At 63.7% G+C, this 16,219-nt stretch overlaps 1 protein-coding gene across 4 annotated transcripts in view; it reads left to right on the top strand.

Moving 5' to 3' along the window:
* The window catches only part of UNC5A (unc-5 netrin receptor A), a 70,003-nt gene that overhangs the window by 17,406 nt on the left and 36,378 nt on the right, over positions 1-16,219 (top strand). For all 4 annotated transcript variants that reach the window (XM_074960148.1, XM_074960145.1, XM_074960146.1 and 1 more), the window contains exon 2: positions 12,571-12,792. In XM_074960148.1, the coding sequence (XP_074816249.1) occupies positions 12,571-12,792 (222 nt within the window). The remainder of the gene's footprint in view (positions 1-12,570; positions 12,793-16,219) is intronic.

The following is a 16,219-nucleotide window of genomic DNA, read 5'->3' as shown; positions in this document are numbered from 1 at the left end:
CCACATAGCCCCTCCCCAGTCTGTCTGTCTGACAACTTGTGAGTCTGTCTGCTCTGCCCATGTCCTTCCCTGACCCTTCTGCCCACCCCCGTCTCTTTGCTCTCCCTCCCGAGAGCCCTACTGAGCTGCGGGGGACTGGCCCATCCCACACACGGTGACGCCCTTGGCCATGGGTAGGGATGCTGGGGGACCATGGGGAAGACTGGGCTGGGGAGCTGCGCTCCCTGCCCTGCCTGCGGCCCCCAGGGTTCTCTCTGAGAGGGGGAGCCCGGGCCCACCGCCTCCCCTTAGTGATCCAACGTTATCTACTGGGGTGGGGCAGCCCTTCTTTCCCCCCCAGGCCTGGATCCCCAGTGTGGTGCTGTGGTGCCAAGGAGCAGCTCCCACCGGTCCCATGCTGCGCCTCACCCAGGGCCCGTTCCCCCAGCCCCTCCTGCCCGCTGCCCCGCCGGTGTCTGCCTGTCCCTGGGAGGTTGTTGCAGGGAGCGTGTGTGCGTGAGGACCCCGTCCCGCCGGAGCTCCCAGGGCCTGGCGGCTTGTTCCTCCCCGGGCTTCGGAGATGAGCTGCAGAGCCGGGAAGCCCCGTCCCTGGTGCTCAGCCAGCGCGCCCTAGGCTGGAGCCCGGGGCAGCCCCACTTGTCCCTGGAGCCCTGGCGGGTGGGAGCTTGGGGGGCCACGTGGTGCCAGCAGCCAGACTGCAGAGGATACGCGCTCGCCGCCTGGCACGGCTGCCTCCAATGAGCCCCCGCTTGGCTCTGGCCATGTGCCCACCTCCAGCTGGCTGGAAAGGGGCAGGTCTGGCAGCTCCCAGGGCTCCTTCCCCCCAGCCTCAGCACCATGGACAGTGCCCGGCCCTCGCTGCCATCCTGGGCTGAGTCCTCCCACCCAGAGCTCAGCTCTGGCCCCGGGGCACCAACCCCCAGGGGCCAGGCGGAAGCCAGGCTGGGGGGGGGCAGGTGGGAGCAGTGCCCTGGGCAGCTCTGGCACCAGGAGCTTCGTGGGCTCCCAGAAGTGACCTGCCCCCGTGGCATCCCCTTGGCGCCGTGCGTAGCTGTCCCCCCCCTCGGGAGGGTGTGGGGGACGCACCGGTCGTGGCTCCCGTGTCAGCCAGCAGGGGGCCTCCTCCCCTGTCCCTGCTGCCTGCCCCGCTCCCCCACAGAGCAGCCTGGCCGTGCGTAACGCTGACCCCCTGCAGCACCAGCCTTTCACCCGCCCCCTTTGCTGCCACCCATCTCCCGCGGGCCCCATTCCCAGGGCCAGGAGGGTCAGTGTGGGGCCAGCCCCACACAGGGAAATGCTGGAGCCGAGCTCTGGGGCCTGTCTGTGGGGCGCCGGCAGCGCTGCTGGCCCTGGCCGAGGCGTGCGGGGGAGGCCGTGGGGGTTGCAGGCAGCGCTGGGCCAGCTCCATGGCAGCTGCTCACCAGGGAGGCGGCCAAGGCTGGCTGAGGACACGCAGCCACTAGGCAGCCTGGCTGGGAGCACGAGGGACTGACCGATGGGCAGGCGGGGGCCAGCCGGCCCCTGCCACGTGCTGCGGGCAGAGGGGCAGGGGCAGGCTGGGCTGGTATCCCCCAGCGTGTGAGCCAGGAGGTGACGCAGGCTGGAGCGAGCTGCAGACGCCAGAGCCCGGCACTGGAGAGGGGGTGGCTGGAGCCAGAGCAGGCTGGGGCACCAGCTGGCCCTGTCCTGCCGGCCTCAGGCCCTGCTGGGGGCTGAATCTCTCCCCCACGGGGCTGCAGCCCCAGGCCCCTGCCCCACAGTGGGGCCTCTGCCCAGCCCCCACTGCAGGCACAAAGGAGAGTGGAGCAGCAGCTGGCGGGACCAGGCAGGGGAGGGGGCAGCAGCCATGGGCAGGGGGAGCAGGGTCTGGGGTCCCATCCCCCTCCCGCCCTCAGGCTGCCTGGCCCCTGGGAGAGGGAAGTGGGGCTGGGCTGGGCCAGGGCGCAGGGTCCTGGGCCCAGCCCCTGGGCTGGGTCTAGGCTGGCGGGTGCCCATTCCCAGGGCCAAGGGATAATTAGGTTCCTGTGCAGTGCGGAGCACAGGGGACCCCCACCCCGCCCAGTGAGGCCGCTGGTGCTGTGTGTTCCTGGGCACTCACCGCATGCCGGGGGCAGTGCATGAATGGGAAATGGGGAGGTCTTGCCACCTCCCCCTGGCAAAGGGAGCCAGTGGGTCCAGCCCAGCACCATGGGCCCTGCCTTGCGCCCGTGGGCAGCAGTGCCAGCTCAGTGCAGATCTTCAAAGGAGCAGCAGCTCCGGATGGGGGCGGGCACCCCATGCGGGTGGGCATGGAGATGCCCGTTCAGAGGGGAGCCTCTGGGGCAGCAAGGGGGCAGGGCCGGGGGAGTGACTGGGGCAAGTTTGCAAGGGTTAAGGAGGGGGCTGGGAATGGGATGTGGTGGGGGGGTCTTTTGCTGTACTGGGGAGGGCAGATCCTCATAGACTGGCATGCATTGGTCCCTCCTGCCCCATCTGGCTCCAGCACTCGGTGGGCAGGGAGCTGGGCTCTGCGGGGTACTCTCTTCCCCTCACTTGGTTAAGGCTGGAGCTGCCCTCGTTAGCCCTGGCAGGGGCTGAGAGTGGCTCCCGCCCCCCGTTACCCATTTAGCTGCCAGTGCCAGGCTGCTCCACCAGCCTGAGCCTGGCATGGAAGAGATCAGCAGCGGGCAGCGCACACGCCAGACTCTGGAGCCAGCCCCGCCGCCCTCTCCATCCCCACACACGCGCCCGCCTCTCAGCAGGGAACCCGGCTCACATCTATCGCCAAGGTGACATCAAAAGCATCTAGCCTGTTCCCATGGCGACTCAGAGGCAGGTGAGCTGGGAGGAAGAGCCAATCAGAGCTGGGGCCCAACGCCAGGGCGAGTGGGGACCACGTGGGGCAGTGCCCAGCATGGGGCACCCTCCCTGTCACCCCACAGCAGGGGGCAGCGGCTTTCCCTCGTGGGGCCCTCGAGCTTGGCGCTAGCCGCCCAGGTTAGAGCCGCCTCCGCTCTCTGCCCGAATCAGGGCCCCGTCATGCCGGGCGCGGCTGGAGGTTTCTTGCGGTGACTAGAGGGTTGTTGGTAGGGTGGTCGTGGCTGTGGTGGTCCCGGGGGGACGGGCATATCTGTCCCACCTGGCCGTTAGCCTGCCCGCTGGGAGTACCTGGCCCTGCCCTGCGGGGAGCCGTGTGGCCCTGGCTCTCCCCCCAGCAGAAGTTGGTCCCACACGAGGTGTGTCTCCCACCCCCACCCCCTGTCTCTGGACCGGAGCGAGGGACCCAGAGCGCTGCTGGAGGGCGGTGCAGGATGTTGCAGGGATCATGCAGCGCCCCTGGGATTTGGGCTTGTTCTGCCACCAGGTGTGTTGGCTCCAGAGACAATCCCAGGCCTCATTAAGTCAGTGGGAGCCCAGCCCCCTCCTGCAGGCTCAGGGAAGGGCGATCAAGCTCCTTTATGTGGTGAGAACAGCTCGGGGAGGGAGCGGAGCCTGCGGGCAGAGGGGTTCCCTGGGTGCCAGGGCAGGGGCCAGGACTGGGCTGCAGCCGGGCGGGGTGAGCTAAGCAGGGGTGAGAGTGAGCAGCTCTTTGGGCACAGAGCCTGCCGGAGGGGCGGGTGTGGGGATAGCAAGGGGGCGGCTGTTTGGTCCCAGGGAACGGGGACTGAGTGCCTGTTCCTCGTGGCTACACAGTATCCCCCGGAGCAGGCAGACTCCTCGCACTGACTTGTCCCAACGGGAACAGCCCCACCAGGCTGCCACTCTTGGCTAAGCGCTGGGGCCGAAGGGGGGCCAACGGGGCAGCGTGGGGAGGGTTGTTATTGGAGGGTCTCTTGGGAGTGCTGGGCCGCTGGCACAGCCATTCATCCGTTTCTGGGCAAAGCCCTCTCCAGTGCCAGCCCCACGCGAGCCTGGAACCCCACATGGGGGGGCAGCTCTGGCCTGGTGAGGCCGGTTCCTCTGCCGGCTGCGCATCCTGAGACTGGCGCCTCCCCCACTGGGCGCGTGTCCCACCTGAGTCCGTTCCCCTGGGCAGCAACCAGGTGCCCCCTGCACCCCCCTGCCTGGGGCTGCTGCCAGGAGCCATGTCTCCAGGGCGCAGCAAGGACAGAGCCTGGGAGATGCCGGCAAGCTGGTCTGGGAGCCATGGGGTCCCCTGACTGGCACTACCCGCAGGAATGTGTGTGCCTGTGGGTGGCTGGCTGAGCCCTGCGCGGCTGCCTTGGTGAGCCGTGTGCGTGGGCCCGTGGGCCCTGCGCAGGTCACCATGAGCCCTGTGCATGTGCAAGCCCCGCACGGGTGCCTGTGAGCTGTGGCTGGCTGAGCCCTGCGTGGGTGGGGTCACGTGCCCAGCGCTGCCATCCCGCTGCCCTGCCACTGGTAGCTGAGCCCACCCCGTGGCGGCTCCGTGCAGTGTAAGTGCCGTGAGAAGGTGGCTGTGGAAGCCCAGCCCCCGTGCTGAGCTAGGGCCAAGGTCCCAGCACCAGCCGGTGAGAGACCCACGTTACTGGGTTCATGACCACCAGATCCACTGACCGGGCACGTGGGAGCCTCCGTCGCTGGCAATCTGCAAATCCAACCCGGAGGTTTTCTGGCAGGTTGGCTCTGGGAGGGATTTGGGGCAGGTCCCTGGCTTGGGCCCGGGCTCCCCCCGACAGCTCCACTAGTGCCCCTCAGTCCCCCTGCCAGCCCAGCCTGGGTTTCTCCTGAGCTACGTTGGGGGCCTGGTCTATGTGATGTGGCTGGATGTCCAGTGGGGACTTAGAGCAGAGACCGCTAAACTCATGTCACGTGTGAGCAAAGCCCCACTCCCCGGAGAACAACTGGCCCGTTAGCCTGGGGAGCCAGGCACAGCCCGGTGGGGCTGAGGTTCTTTTACTGCTGTGCTGACTGAAACCTTTGTGACTGGGTTTGCACCTGGCTGTAACTCGCCAGCCGCTTGGCCCGAGCAGGAGCACGTCTGGGCGCATGGGTGTGAGCACGTGTTTAATGTGTAGTGTGTGCTTTGCAACAGGTGGCTGCAGGGTGCGTGTTTTCTGGTCACTTGACATGCACTGCGGCCTGCGTGCAGTGTGCGTGTGTGAGACCACACCACCGTGTGTGTGCATGTGTCCCGGAGTCCCTGGGCGATGCTCTGGAACTGCTCCCCACGAAGCCAGTCAGGACTCTGGGGCAGTTGCCTTTCTGGGAGCAGCCTGTCTGCAGGACACACAGCTCACCCGGCTTCCACCTTCCCGGGTCTGACCTCGGAGCAATCAGCCTCCTCTGCCCCTCCGTGCGCTTCCCACAGCGAGTCTGCCCAGGCGGGGCTCCTGGGGACGCCAGAGGGTCCTGCCCCCCAACTCCGCAGTCAGACGGGACTCTCAGCCAGCCAATAAAACAGAGGTTTATTAAACGACAGGGACATGATCTAACACAGAGCTTGCAGGTGCAGAGAACAGGACCATTTTGGGGGCAGTGAGCCAGACAACCATGTCTGCACTTCACTCCATGTCCCAGCCAGCCCCGAACTGAAACACTCTCCAGCCCCTCCTCCTCTGGGCTTTATCCCTTTCCCCGGGGCCAGGAGGGCACCTGATTCCTTTGTTCTCCAACCCTTTAGCTCTCACCTTGCAGGGGGGAAGGGCCCAGGCCATCAGTTGCCAGGAAACAGGGTGTCGGCCATTCTCTGTGTCCAGACCCCTGCACACACCTGCCCTCTAGGGCTCTGCAATGATCATACACCCTTACCCCACCACCTAGAGACTTAAGAACTGCCTAGGGGAAACTGAGGCACCCCCACACTATTCAGAGGAAACATTAAGAACAGTCCCACTTCGTCACAGCATGTGTGAGACTGCAGTGTATGTGTGCGTGTAAGACAGCAGTGTGTGTAAGTATGGGTGAAACTGCAGTGTGTGTGTGCATGTGAGATCAGTGTGTGTGCGTGCGTGTGAGAGCGTAGTGTGTGTGTGTGTGCATGTGAGATTGCAGTGGGCGTGCGTGTGAGATCACAGTGTGTGTGTGCGTGTGAGATCACAGTGTGCATGGGTGCGTGTGTGCGCGTGTAAGCCAGCAGTGTGTGTACGTATGGGTGAAACCGCAGTGTGCGTGCGTGCGGCTGAGTCCCCGGCTTCCGAGGCTGCAGCTGGGGGTCGTTAAATCTGTGACTAGGAAATGGCTTTCTCCCCAGAACAGGGGGGTTAATTGAATTAATTGCCGGTGAGGCTGTGGAGTGCTGATGGGGATTACCGCGCGTCTGCTGCTTATCGTCCCCGTGGAAATTAGCTGCAGCGACTTGCCTTGCCTGGTGGCAGACATGCGTGGGTGGCAGGGCCGGGGCTCGCAGCTGGGAGCGGGGAGCTGCTGGTTCTGCTCCAGCAGCGTCCCCTCCCTGGGGGGCCGGCTGGCGGAGCGGGCAGGGCTGCGGGCGGCAGGCTCAGCGCAGACCTCCGTGGCCGGTCGGCCGGGGAGTAGCCTGAGGAGAGCTCTCCTGCAGGGCCAGGTGCCCGGCTTCCCCGGCTCCCCCAACCCGGGCTGCCTCAGCAGAGCCCTTTCCAGAGGGACGAGAGATCCCAGAGCAGGCGCCCCGCCAGGCTGGGTGTTCCTGGGGGGCTTGGGGATGTCCCCGGTTGCCCCTGCTGGGCCTGGCTCAGCCCAAACAGGAGCAGGGTCCTTGGGCCACAGGGCTCATCTGGACTTGCCTCTGCCCCCGCTGGGCCGACCCCTCGGGCCGGGCTGCTGTTGGCTCAGTGTGAGGAAGTGGGACTGTGTCACGGAGTGTGGGGGAGTCCGGGCCCTGCACCCCTCTTCCTGGGATTCACTGAGACTCTCAGCCAGCCAGTAAAACAGAAGGTTTATTGGACAACAGGAACACAGTCCAAAACAGAGCTTGTGGGTACACCCAGGACCCCTCAGTCAAGTCCTTCTGGGGGAGCAGGGAGCTCAGACCCCAGCCCTGGGGTTCCCTGTGTTCCTCCACCCAGCCCCAAACTGAAACTAAACCCACCCAGCAGGCTCCCTGCTGCAGCCTCCGTCCACATTCCTGGGCAGAGGTGTTACCTCCCCCTCCCCCTCCTGGCTCAGGTGACAGGCTCTCAGGTCTCCCGTCCCCAGGGCACATTCCCAGGTCAACACTCCCCCCTCCCTGCTGCGTCACATTGTCACAGACTGTTCTTAATGGTTCCTCTGAATCGTGTGGGGGTGCCTCAGTTTCCCCTAGGCAGTTCTTAAGTCTCTAGGTGGTGGGATAAGGGTGTATGATCGTTGCAGAGCCCTAGAGGGCAGGTGTGTGCAGGGGTCTGGACACAGAGAATGGCCGACACCCTGTTTCCTGGCCACTGATGGCCTGGGCCCTTCCCCCCTGCAAGGTGAGAGCTAAAGGGGTTGGAGAACAAAGGAATCCGGTGACCTCCTGGCCTGGGAAAGGGACAAAGCCCAGAGGAGGAGGGGCTGGAGGGAGTTTCAGTTTGGGGCTGGCTGGAGACATGGAGTGAAGGGCAGACGTGGTTGCCTGGCTCACTGCCCCCCAAAATGGACCCGGCTGAGGGGTCCTGTTCTCTGCACCTACAAGCTCTGTGTTAGACCATGTTCCTGTCGTCTAATAAACCTTCTGTTTCACTGGCTGGCTGAGAGTCACGTCTTGACTACGGAGTTGGGGGGCAGGACCCTCTGGCTTCCCCAGGACCCCGCCTGGGCGGACTCGCTGTGGGAAGCGCACGGAGGGGCAGAGGAGGCTGAATGCTCCGAGGTCAGACCCGGGAAGGTGGAAGCTGTGTGAGCTGTGTGTCCTGCAGACAGGCTGCTCCCCGAGAGGAGACTTCCCCAGGTCCTGCCTGGCTTCATGGGGAGCAGTTCCAGAGCATCGCCCGGGGACCCCGTGGCACTCAGGCTTGGCCCAGGGGCCACAGTGGGGGAGATGAGCATTCCCACCGCGCACAGCTGGCCCTGGCACTGCCCGTGCTGTCCCCCCCCCAGCCAGCACAGACTGTTCTGGGGCTGGGGGGCTCGGGCAGCATCAGGATCGATAAGGGGCCTGCCCTTCCCAGAGAGGCGCCGCCCCCGCCAATGCACCCCACTTGACGTCGCCCTGTGGCCGGGCCCTGCCACATGGCTCATGCTGCCCGTTTCCATTCAGCGCCTGGAGCAGCAGGGGGCAGCGCCACCCACACAGCCCAGCCGAGCCCACCAGCCCCACGAGCAACGTGTCCAAGGGGCAGGGGCAGGCCCCTTGCTGCTTCAGAGCCCTCCCCATGGCCTGCTGCCCCATGGGGAGCTGGGGGCAAACGCAGCAAAGGGGCAAAGACAAATATACTGCAGGGAAGCCTCCCCTTCCTGCCCCCTATGTGCATGCCCACTTTGTCCCCACCCCATCTGTGCACCCCCGTCCTTCCTCCAACCTGTTTGTGTGCCCCCTTCCATGCCCCCACCCCATCTGTGCACCGCCGTCCTTCCCCCAACCTGTCTGTGTGCCCCCTCTATGCCCCCTCCCCATCTGTGCACCCCCGCCCTGACCCCCCCATTTGTGCATCCCCACCCTGTCTGTGCTCCCCCACCCTGTCCCTGCCCCACCCCGGCTCTCTGTGTACCCTCCTGCATCCCAGACTCTAGGCCCCCATCATCTGTGTGTGCAGCCCCCAGGCCCCTCTGAGCGACTGCGTGTGATTTGGGAGAACGGGGGCTGGATCCAGGGCCTGTGCAAGGAGGCATCTAATTACTGCCCTGCACTCCATGTAATTGCTGATTAAATCCTAACCAGCCAATTAGCAGCAGCAATTACAGCTCCGAGCCACAATCGCTAGTTTATCATTTGTTAATCAACCGCTTAGGGCAGTTTCAGTAACTCTTTCCGGGGAGGGGGGCTGGCTGGAAGGGAGGCAGCCAGATGGGGGGGTCCTGGCTACTGGATCCCCCCCCCCCCATCACCCATTCTTAGCCCCGTGGTGGAGCCCAGCTCCATCTCTCGGCCCGACTCCCCCATCCCCCCAGGGACCCCCCGGCCCAGGCATTGCTTTCAGGGTGAGGCAAACGGCTTCCCCTCACTAGGGACAGACGGCGCACTCTGCCCCATAGGCACCTGCCCGTGCTCCGTGCCCAGCCTGCCCCCTGCCCAGGCCCGCCCCGGACGGGAGCCCAGAGCCCGGCCCCAGTGCCGGGCCCCAGGCTGGTGTCTGTGTGGGGCACTGTGCTCCCCCGTGCCCTCCGCACCACCCACGCTGGCAATGCTGGCTGGGGCATTTTCTCCGGCACCGGAGGGAAGGGCTCTGTCCCCACGGCACCCGGCTCCCCGCAGGCCTGCCCGCAGCAGGGCTGTTTTTAGGGAGTCTGAGCTGGGGCCTGGCGCTGCCAGCCAGCTGGGGCTGAGAACGCCTGGGCTGGGCTGGGCCGCGGGATTCCCTTGCAGCCAAGGACCCTGGCTTGGGCAGCCCGCGGGGTGGCCTGGTGGGTGCAGGGGGGGCTGGGCTGGGCTGTGGGGACAGACAGACGGATGCCCCCCTGGCTGGGGCAGCACCAGACTCCTGTTCCCTGGGGTCAGGCCAAGGGGGACAGGTAGTGTGCTGTGCGGGGGGGTGGGAGGTGTCCAGGTGCAGGCATGGGCTGACTGGGGGTGTCCAGGAACAGATGTTTGCTGCGTGAGGGTCAGGGGAGGGGCCGGGTGCAGGTCTCCTAGCAATGGGCATCCCATGCCCCACTCCAGCCCTGTCACCCAGGGGCTCTCAGACATTCCTGAGCCCCCTCCCTAGGCTGGTGGGGCCAGTTCCCTGCTGGGGCGGGAAGGGGCTGCCCGGTGAAGGAACAGCTCCTCCCTGTGGGCTCCGGGGGGTCCAGCTCTGCAGTCCCCATGTTGGGATCCCTGATGCTGCTCCAGGCTCAGCACAGCCCGGCTCCCCCACGGCTCCAGCGCCCAGGCATGGGCATTGACCTCTCCCTGCGGTGGCGTGAGCAGGTGCCTGCCCAGCGCTGTGGGCGCCGGAGAAGTGAGTCGCGGCCCCTGCAGCTCACACGACGTTAAGTGCAGCCTGGGGGTCACACCGGGTTCAGCGAGTGCCCTGTGTCACGGAGTCCCCGGGCGATGCTCTGGAACTGCTCCCCACAAAGCCAGTCAGGACTCTGGGGCAGTCTCCTCTCTGGGGGCAGCCTGTCTTCAGGACACACAGCTCACCCGGCTTCCACCTTCCTGCGTCTGACCTCGGAGCCTTCAGCCTCCTCTGCCCCTCCGTGTGCTTCCCACAGCGAGTCCCCCCAGGCGGGACCCTGGGGAAGCCAGAGGGTCCTGCCCCCCAACTCCGCAGTCAGACGGGACTCTCAGCCAGCCAGTAACACAGAAGGTTTATTAGACGACAGGAACATGGTCTAACACAGAGCTTGTAGGTGCAGAGAACAGGACCCCTCAGCCGGGTCCATTTTGGGGGGCAGTGAGCCAGACAACCCCGTCTGCCCTTCACTCCATGTCCCCAGCCAGCCCCAAACTGAAAACTCCCCCCAGCCCCTCCTTCTCTGGGCTTTGTCCCTTTCCCGGGCCAGGAGGTCACCGGATTCCTTTGTTCTCCAACCCTTTAGCTCTCACCTTGCAGGGGGGAAGGGCCAGGCCATCAGTGGCCAGGAAACAGGGTGTCAGCCATTCTCTGTGTCCAGACCCCTGCACACACCTGCCCTCTAGGGCTCTGCAACGATCATACACCCTTATCCCACCCCCTAGATATTTAAGAACTGCCTAGGGGAAACTGAGGCACCCCCACATTATTCAGAGGAAACATTAAGAACAGTCCCACTTCGTCACACCCTGCGGGCTTTGTGCTGATGAATTAGCCGGGGTGGGGGCAGCTGATGGAGCCAGGTGACCCCCCCACGCTGGCTGGGGCAGCAGGAGGCAGCTACTCAGGACTGTGACCCAGCCCGGGGGGGGCTTGTTCCAGGCTCTGCCCGGAGCCTGCTCCTGGAGGAGTCTGTGAACCCCCCTGTCCTGGCACTGTGCTCTCTGCCCGTCGCCCGCATCTGTGCTCGGTAACTGCCAGCTTTGCTGTCCCGGGGGGGGGGCAGTCACGCTGTCACCCCGCCCCTCGGCCCCGGGAACCTCGCCGTAGCTGGGCTGCACAGATGAAGCTGAGGAAGGGTGGCAGAGCCCGCGGTGGTGACAGGTGTAAAACAGCGAGAACGTGCATCCTCGCGTCCACACTGAGCTCTGCCAGGCGAAAATCCTGGGCTAAAGCAAACGCCGTGTCCCCAACCAGTGTGGGATAGCAGGGGGCTGCAGGTTGGGATTGAGGGGCACTGCAGAGCTGGGGCAGCAGGTTGGGTTGGATTGGCACTGGCAGAGCTGCATATGTGCAGACTCTCTGGGCAGGGCAGACGGCGTTCCACGCGAGGGGCTGGCGGAGAGGCCAGCCCCAGCGAGGGAATGTAATGATTGCAAATCAGCGTGCGGTTATGGAAACCAGACCCTGCCAAAGTCCCTTCGTGTCTTTGCTCAGGAGATTCCAGGGGCAGTTCCCAGAGGGGGTCCTGTTGACATCAGAGACTTGGTGCCACACGACGTCCTGATTAGAAAACGACAATGATAGAAAATGAATGTGGCCCACATGAGGTGGCTTAAACCCTGGCCACGCGCTGGGTCTCCAAACGTAACTGTAACGGGGATTGTCACGGCGCAGGGGCGTGCTAGTGGGGTCCTGCGGGATCAGTTCTTGGCCCTGCCCCTGGAACCTCTTTATCAATGACCTGGGAGAAAACATAAAATCACCCCTGAAAAAGCTGGCAGTTGGCATCCAACCTGGGGCATGGGAAGTAGTGAAGAGCCCAGGTCAGTGATACAGAGCCCCCAGATCACTCATGAACGCTGCACAGCGTATGGCTGAACGTAACTGTGTACACCAGGGGCCAGGAACGGCGGCCATACGTTCCGGGGGGCGTGGGGGGGCTCTGAAAAAGGTTGGGGGCCATGGTGGAGAATCACCTGAACGTGAGTGCCCAGAGCAATGCTGGGGACAGGATCAAGAGTAGGCGCAGAGAAGTGATTTTCCTTGGTGCGACCGCGGCTGGAATCCGTGCCCAGTTCTGGTGCCCGCAGTTCAAGAAGGATGTTGGCAAAGTGGGGAGGGGTCAGAGACGAGCCCCAGGAATGATGAAAGGGTTAGAAACCCGCCTTAGCGTGACAGACTCCAGGGGATTCATCAATCTAGCTTACCAAAGAGAAAGTTGCGGGGTGCGTTGGTCTCAGTCTGTCAGGACCTACACGGGCAACAGATACTCACTAATGGGCCCCTCTGCCCCACGGGAAAGGGCTGGGCAGGCCAGGGGCCGGAAGCTGAAGGCAGGTGAATTCAGACTGGCAGTAGCGGCCCATTTTTAACAGGGAGGGGATTTCCTGAGGTCCTGGTGGATTCTCCATCATTTGAGGAGTTTTTCTAGGAGTGATTCTGGGTTGTCCCTGGCCTGTGACTTCTCCGGTCAGACGGGGTGAGCCCAGGGTCCCTGCTGGCCCTGGACTTGGTGACTCCAAAGGCTGGGTGCTGCCCCAGATGCTCTCCTTGGGGCTACTCTAGGGCACAGCCTGGCTCCCTGCCCCACCTCCCTGTCCCTGGGGGGCTCTGAGCCTCTCTCCTCTCCTGCCAGGTGCCCAGCAGAGCGCCACAGTGGCCAACCCCATGCCGGGGGCCTCTTCGGACCTGCTGCCCCACTTCCTGCTGGAACCCCAAGATGTCTACATTGTAAAGAACAAGCCCGTGAGCCTGGCCTGCAGGGCGACGCCCGCCACCCAGATCTACTTCAAGTGCAACGGGGAGTGGGTGCACCAGGGCGAGCACGTCACGCAGCGCAGCACGGATCAGGGCACCGGTAAGGGCAGCACCGGCCAGGCTGGGCTGGGGCCTGGGCATCGGGGCTGGATCAGCAAGGGCAGCGAAACCCCTTCAACTGGCCGTGCCCATGGCCGGAAGCAGGGAGAGCTGGTGCCCTGCACCCCTTGTGCCCGATCGGAGACCTCGTGAGCTGGCAGGGCTGGGCTGATCTGACACTGGCTCCAGGCACCCCCAGGTCTGGGGCGAATCTGACACAAGTGAGATGAGTTTGCTGGTCCCTGCGTGACACATGCCCCCAGCGCAGGGTGGCCAGGCTGTAACATGGGGACATGCCTGCCTCGGTCAGGCTGGAGGGGCAGGCGAGGGAAATTGGGGGTGGCTGAGCTGGGGTTGGAAGGAGGAGCCCTAAGGGGAGAGGAGTCCCAGGAGTTGCTGTCCCAGAGCCTTGGAGAGGCCCAGGGCAGCAGAGCCGGGGTGTGTGCCCGCCATGTTGTGAGGGGGCTGGGCTGGGAGTGCGGCATGCGTGGGTGTCTGGGCTCGTCCCACGGCTACATGGGGAAGGCAGCGGGTCAAGCCCATGCTCCAGCTCTGGGCCCGACATGGCCAGACCCTGCGTTTGCTGGCAGAACAAGGCCTGTCCCGTGGCGCAGGGAACCTGCCGGCAGCCAGGCCATGCTCCAGCTCCTCGGAGCACTGCGGGGTGTCACACCCTGGCGCAGAGCCTGCTGGCAGCTCATTGGCCTGACGCTGCCCAGGCCTGGAGGATGGCACAGTTGGGTGGGCTCTGTCCCCTGCCCCATCACTGCGCAGCCTGGGGGGCGCCGTGTCCTGGCATGCAGGGCTGGGCTGGTTTGTGGGGGGTGTGAAGCCAGCACTGTGAATGCGTCAGTGCCCAGGAGTGGGGCAGCCCCGCGGGGCAGCGAGTCAGAGGGTCTCCTTAAACAGCAGCGCTGTGCTTCTCCCTTGTGAACCGGGCCGTGCCAGCCCGGGCAGTCCCACTCAGAGCTGCCTGGGGAAAAAGGCCCCGCCCCAGCCATGGCATCTCTCAGTGCCCACGATCCGAGGTGCCATCAGCCCCTGCACAACCGGGGCTGGGCCTGGGAACCGGGAAATCAGCCTTTCCGCACCAAAGTGCCACGCTGCCCCCTGCTGGCACTAGGGCCAAGCACGGGGGTCCCTGGAGTGGAAGGGCTGGTCTGTGCAGAGCTGTGCCAAGCAGGGCACACTGGGGCAGGACACAGGCAGCAGCGGGGGGTCCCTGGCATGCAAACTGCGGGGCTCCCATCTGCCCCCCTCCCGCTCCCTCTTCCAAGTCCGTGGGGGTGGCCACACTGTGCCCACTCCGGGGTGTGGATGGCTTGTTCTGGGCCCCCAGCTCGGGGGTGTCCCTGTGACACCCTCCCATGCAGGCTCCTGGGGGGCCGCGCCCAGGCCAGGCTGGGCAGGGCAGCTGGGGGAAGCCCTGCCCCACGTGTCCTTGCACCATCCTCCCGGGCTTGTCCCTCCTCCCCGCTGGAGGCTCCATCTGCTCCTGCAGCTGCTGGCTCTCCCGGGGCCGAGGGCAGGTGTCTCTGCAGCCTGGCGGGGACAGCAGCTGTCAGCGAGGCCTGTGCGTGGCAGGAGGGGTCCCGGGGGGGGGCTGCTGCCACAGCCAGCCTGTGTCAGAGGGAGCCGGGGAGTGGGTTGTGTATGCAGAGCTCTCCGCGGGGGGAGAGGAGCCGGGGAACAAGGGGGAGAGGTCTGAGCTCCCCTCAGTCACTGAGATACAGCAGCATAGCTGGCCAGCTGTGCCCAGGGCTGGGGTAGCGGGGGCTGCAGGTCGGGCCTGAGGGGCCCTGACAGAGCTGGGGGGAGGTGCCAGGGGTCCACTGGATGGTGCTACGTCCCAGCTTTGGAACAGCCTCTGGAGGACCCCTAGGTTCACCGGGGGAAGGAGACCAAAGCCCTGAGGTAAGTGGGGAAGTGGGATACTGGGAGGAAGCACGAGCAGGAGAGCGCAAGAGGGGAGGGCTCCTGCCTCATACTGGGAAAGCGGGCTGATCAGCGAGTTATCTCAAGTGCCTATACACAAAGGCAAGAAGCCTGGGAAACAAGCAGGGAGAACTGGAAGTCCTGCCACAGTCAAGGAATTATGATGCGATTGGAATAACAGAGACTTGGTGGGATAACTCACATGACTGGAGTACTGTCATGGATGGATATAAACTGTTCAGGAAGGACAGGCAGGGCGGAAAAGGTGGGGGAGTTGCAGTGTACGTAAGGGAGCAGTACGACTGCTCAGAGCTTAAGTATGAAACTGCAGAAAAACCTGAGAGTCTCTGGATTAAGTTTAGAAGTGTGAGCAACAAGGGTGATGTCGTGGTGGGACTCTGCTACAGACCACCGGACCAGGGGGATGAGGTGGACGAGGCTTTCTTCTGGCAACTCACGGAAGTGACTAGATCGCAGGCCCTGGTTCTCATGGGAGACTTCAATCACCCTGATATCTGCTGGGAGAGCAATACAGTGGTGCACAGACAATCCAGGAAGTTTTTGGAAAGCACAGAGGACAATTTCCTGGTGCAAGTGCTGGAGGAACCAACTAGGGGCAGAGCTCTTCTTGACCTGCTGCTCACAAACTGGGAAGAATTCGTAGGGGAAGCAAAAGTGAATGGGAACCTGGGAGGCAGTGACCACGAGATGGTAGAGTTCAGGATCCTGACACAAGGAAGAAAGGAAAGCAGCAGAATATGGACCCTGGACTTCAGAAAAGCAGACTTTGACTCCCTCAGGGAACTGATGGGCAGGATCTCCTGGGAGAACAACATGAGGGGGAAAGGAGTCCAGGAGAGCTGGCTGTATTTTAAAGAATCCTTATTGAGGTTACAGGGACGAACCATCCCAATGTGTAGAAAGAATAGTAAATATGGCAGGCGACCAGCTTGGCTTAACAGTGAAATTCTTGCTGATCTTCAACACAAAAAGGAAGCTTACAAGAAGTGGAAGATTGGACGAATGACCAGGGAAGAGTATAAAAATATTGCTCGGGCATGCAGGAGTGAAATCAGGAAGGCCAAATCACACCTGGAGTTGCAGCTAGCAAGAGATGTTACCTGAAGAAATCCTTCTTGCTATGTTAGCAACAAGAAGAAAGCCAAGGAAAGTGTGGACCCCTTACTGAAGGACGGAGGCAACCTAGTGACACAGGATGTGGAAAAAGCTCATGTACTCAATGCTTTTTTTGCCTCTGTCTTCACGAACAAGGTCAGCTCCCAGACTACTGCACTGGGCAGCACAGCATGGGGAGGAGATGACCAGCCCTCTGTGGAGAAAGAAGTGGTTAGGGACTATTTAGAAAAGCTGGACGAGCACAAGTCCATGGGGCTGGATGCGCTGCATCTGAGAGTGCTAAAGGAGTTGGCGGATGTGATTGCAGAGCCATTGGCCATTATCTTTGAAAACTCGTGGCGAACGGGGGAAGTCCC

Source organism: Natator depressus, chromosome 8 (genome assembly GCF_965152275.1).
Source record: "Natator depressus isolate rNatDep1 chromosome 8, rNatDep2.hap1, whole genome shotgun sequence".
Classification (NCBI taxonomy): Eukaryota; Metazoa; Chordata; order Testudines; family Cheloniidae; genus Natator; species Natator depressus.
The sequence above is the reverse complement of the archived record's forward strand: the minus strand, read 5'-3'. Positions and strand labels throughout refer to the sequence as shown.